General features: G+C 36.1%; 1 protein-coding gene across 1 annotated transcript; it reads left to right on the top strand.

Annotated features, from left to right (window-relative positions):
- The first annotated feature begins 1,540 nt into the window (after window positions 1-1,540).
- Window positions 1,541-2,576, top strand: LOC108904598 (chymotrypsin BII-like). Its single transcript, XM_018707217.1, has 4 exons — window positions 1,541-1,603; window positions 1,678-1,877; window positions 1,972-2,193; window positions 2,395-2,576. The coding sequence occupies exons 1-4, from the start codon at window positions 1,541-1,543 to the stop codon at window positions 2,567-2,569; spliced, it is 660 nt and encodes a 219-aa protein (XP_018562733.1). The 3' UTR covers window positions 2,570-2,576.
- The last annotated feature ends 472 nt before the right edge of the window (window positions 2,577-3,048 follow it).

Here is a 3,048-nt window from a genome sequence, read left to right as displayed (position 1 = left end):
AGAGTTTTGTGACATAAAAAAAATAAATAAGTACTTCACGATTTTTTACGATTTTTCAAACCTAATATTTAAATTTTTACAGATTTACAACGAATATTGACATAAAACGAAGATGGGTGACGGCTATAAAAAACAGGACTGGACACTAGTAAGTACATCATAGTATATATTGGCGGTTTCGTAACAAGTTCTCTAATAAAGCCAATAAAATGTGAAGACTGTGTAAATAGTTTAATGTCAAATATATACCTAGTATTCGTACAGTCAATTAATTTTTATTAAAGATCGTGGTTGTTTGACGTTCCATCTCGAGATGTCGTAGTAATATGCCAAGAAACAGAAAAATTAATAAAAATTTTTAATAATGGTGAAAGCAGAACACCTAGGCTACAGAAAAATAAAATTGTTTATCATGTATTAAAAAACTTTCTAAATGTGAACATATTTGAAAATTTGCATGAACATCAATTTGATAATTTGCCTAACAATTAATTGTAATCATTTAATAGAACTTGTAAGGGCTGAATGTGAAAAGTATATCGATGTACAAATAAATCATGAAGTCAAATTATTTAATTCGGTAAAATCTACGAAAAGACAAATATTAAATAAATTAATATTATTTAGAGGACAATAAATATATTTAAATTATTTTGTAGTTTTATTTAATATGACATTAAAATTTTCTGAATTACAAACTTAAAATTGAATATTTGTCATAAGATGCAATATAATGTTTAATATGTAATAAGAATATTACTTAATCCGGATCTGCTTAAAGATGCGCGCGATCAGATTGCCTTCCACACTCCACTTCCCCAGATTTTGCATTCACTTGTACCCGTGCATTGGAATTAGATACGGCCAGTCTAGGTGGTCTGTGGGTATAACTGACCGACGTTTCTAGTGTACATGTTACAATTTATATATTTGTGACAGTAAATTAATGATTATTATAAATCTACCTAACTGTTTTTCATGCGTATTGCTGCTATTATTTCAGTAGATTTTTTGATAAAATATAATTCGCAAAGTAGTTTTCTAATCCGCATGTAAAATTACATAATTTACAAATTTTAACCAGAAACAATAACTAAAATTAAATAGTGTGGCCATTCCCTTGGTTAGAATTTGGAAATCATCCTCGTTATTCTTCTTCTTGGTATTTTAAACATAAAAAATAAAAACCCTTAATAACCTATAATATTTTTAAATGGGTAGGTACATTTTCAATGTCCTGGAGTAGGCAAGCTGGGACATTTTTTTAACAATTAAAAATAGTGAATTTTAAAAAAAAAAATTATGAAATATACGATCTGACTTGATAGTGTGGAAGTTCTGACCTCTTTCGTTGATTGAAAGGTGATTCGGAGAAAGTTCGAGAAAATCTATTCGAGATATAGAACCAAAAAAAAAATACTATCTAATGCTGACTGGAATTACAAACACATCAAAGTTCGGATGTAGGGAAACGAAATTAAAGATAAGGAAGGTATATAAAATGAAAGCCTTTCGAAAATCGTTCAATTCATTTTTTGAGATGAAGTGTACCGTCTATCTCCTCGCCATCCTAGGCTTCTGTCTGGCTCAGTCCTCTTCCGAAGTAATTGTTACCAAGTTCCGTTTTCTTCCGAGGGTTTCTTGTCGCTGTTGTTCCAAACTGTTTCCATTTACCAGGTCTTGGAGCCCCTCTACGTTGTCGTTGAGCCCATAAGGAAAGCCGTCGACCTTCCCGGACCTAGGATCATCGGTGGATACGAGGTGGAACCCAATTCTGTTCCGTACCAAGTAGCTGTGGTTATAAACGGTAACAACCTCTGCGGGGGATCTCTCATATCCACCACGAGAGTGTTGTCAGCCGCACATTGCACAGTCATGTAAGTAACTGCTACTGTCTGGACGAATATGATAATTGTAAAAATATGGCAGCTGAAACGACGTCTCTCAAATAAAAAAAAAACTCCTTTTCAGCGCTGCCTTCGTAGAACTACGATTCGGCTCCCACTACCACAACCAAAACGAACCCACCCAGGTACGTCTTACCAGCACCAGCTTCATAAACCACGAACGCTATGACGGGTCGACAATCGAAAACGACATTTCGGTGATCTTGCTGCCCTCCCCGGTGGCTCCCACCGCCGCCATCCAGGTCGTACCCCTCGCTCCCTCCACGGCACCTGATTTCCAAGGCAGGCCCGCCTATATGACGGGCTGGGGACTCACCGAGACTTTTCAACTCTCACCCTTCCTGAGAGGGGTCAATCTAACCATTATTTCTAACGATGAATTCCGCAGTTTCTTTAATATCGTGAGAGATTCTACTCTATGCACTTCTGGAATCCCGATTCCGGAAAGAATTATGGGACGACAGTGATTCGTTTTTTATTCCTTAAGTCCACATGGTGGCGCTGCGGCATGCAACAGCGATTCCGGAGGCCCTCTCGTCGCCGACGGCGTTCAAGTGGGTGTGGTGTCATTCAGTGCACCAGGTTGCGAGGTAGGATTGCCCACGGGATTTGCTAGGGTCAGCGCCTATAGGGATTGGATCCGGACCAACGCCGAAGTGTGAATTTTGATATGTGGAAATATAAGAAGCCATAAATAAAGTTTTATTTGCAAACGTTGCTTGATCTGTCTTTATAATCAGTTGGCTTCATACATACACAACCCCAGAAAAAAAAAATTGAAGTAATTAAATTATCTAACCTTCCTGCTCAACGGGGAAACCCAATTAGAGTAGGAGAGAGCGAACCCTACAAATGTAGTAAAAAAAATCGTTAATAAACAATTTGAAAAAAAACGAAAAATTTGATTTTGTGATTTTTTTTTTATTTTTTTGCCTCTAGTTTTTTAGAGTAAAGATAGGTATAGTCATTGCTTCATAGAAAAAAAAGTAGATAAAATTTCCTTCAAAATAAGGGGTTGTAAATTATTTTTGGATGAAAATTAACTGATATAATGGCCATTCAAACTAAGGATTTTCATCGCATGACTTGTTCGAAGGGTTATTAAAAATGAAAAAATCGCGGGGTGCTATTAAATTAGAGG

Source organism: Anoplophora glabripennis, unplaced genomic scaffold, assembly GCF_000390285.2.
Source record: "Anoplophora glabripennis isolate ALB-LARVAE unplaced genomic scaffold, Agla_2.0 scaffold294, whole genome shotgun sequence".
Taxonomy (NCBI): Eukaryota; Metazoa; Arthropoda; class Insecta; order Coleoptera; family Cerambycidae; genus Anoplophora; species Anoplophora glabripennis.
Note: the sequence above shows the minus strand (reverse complement) of the source record. Positions and strands in the feature narration are given on the sequence as shown.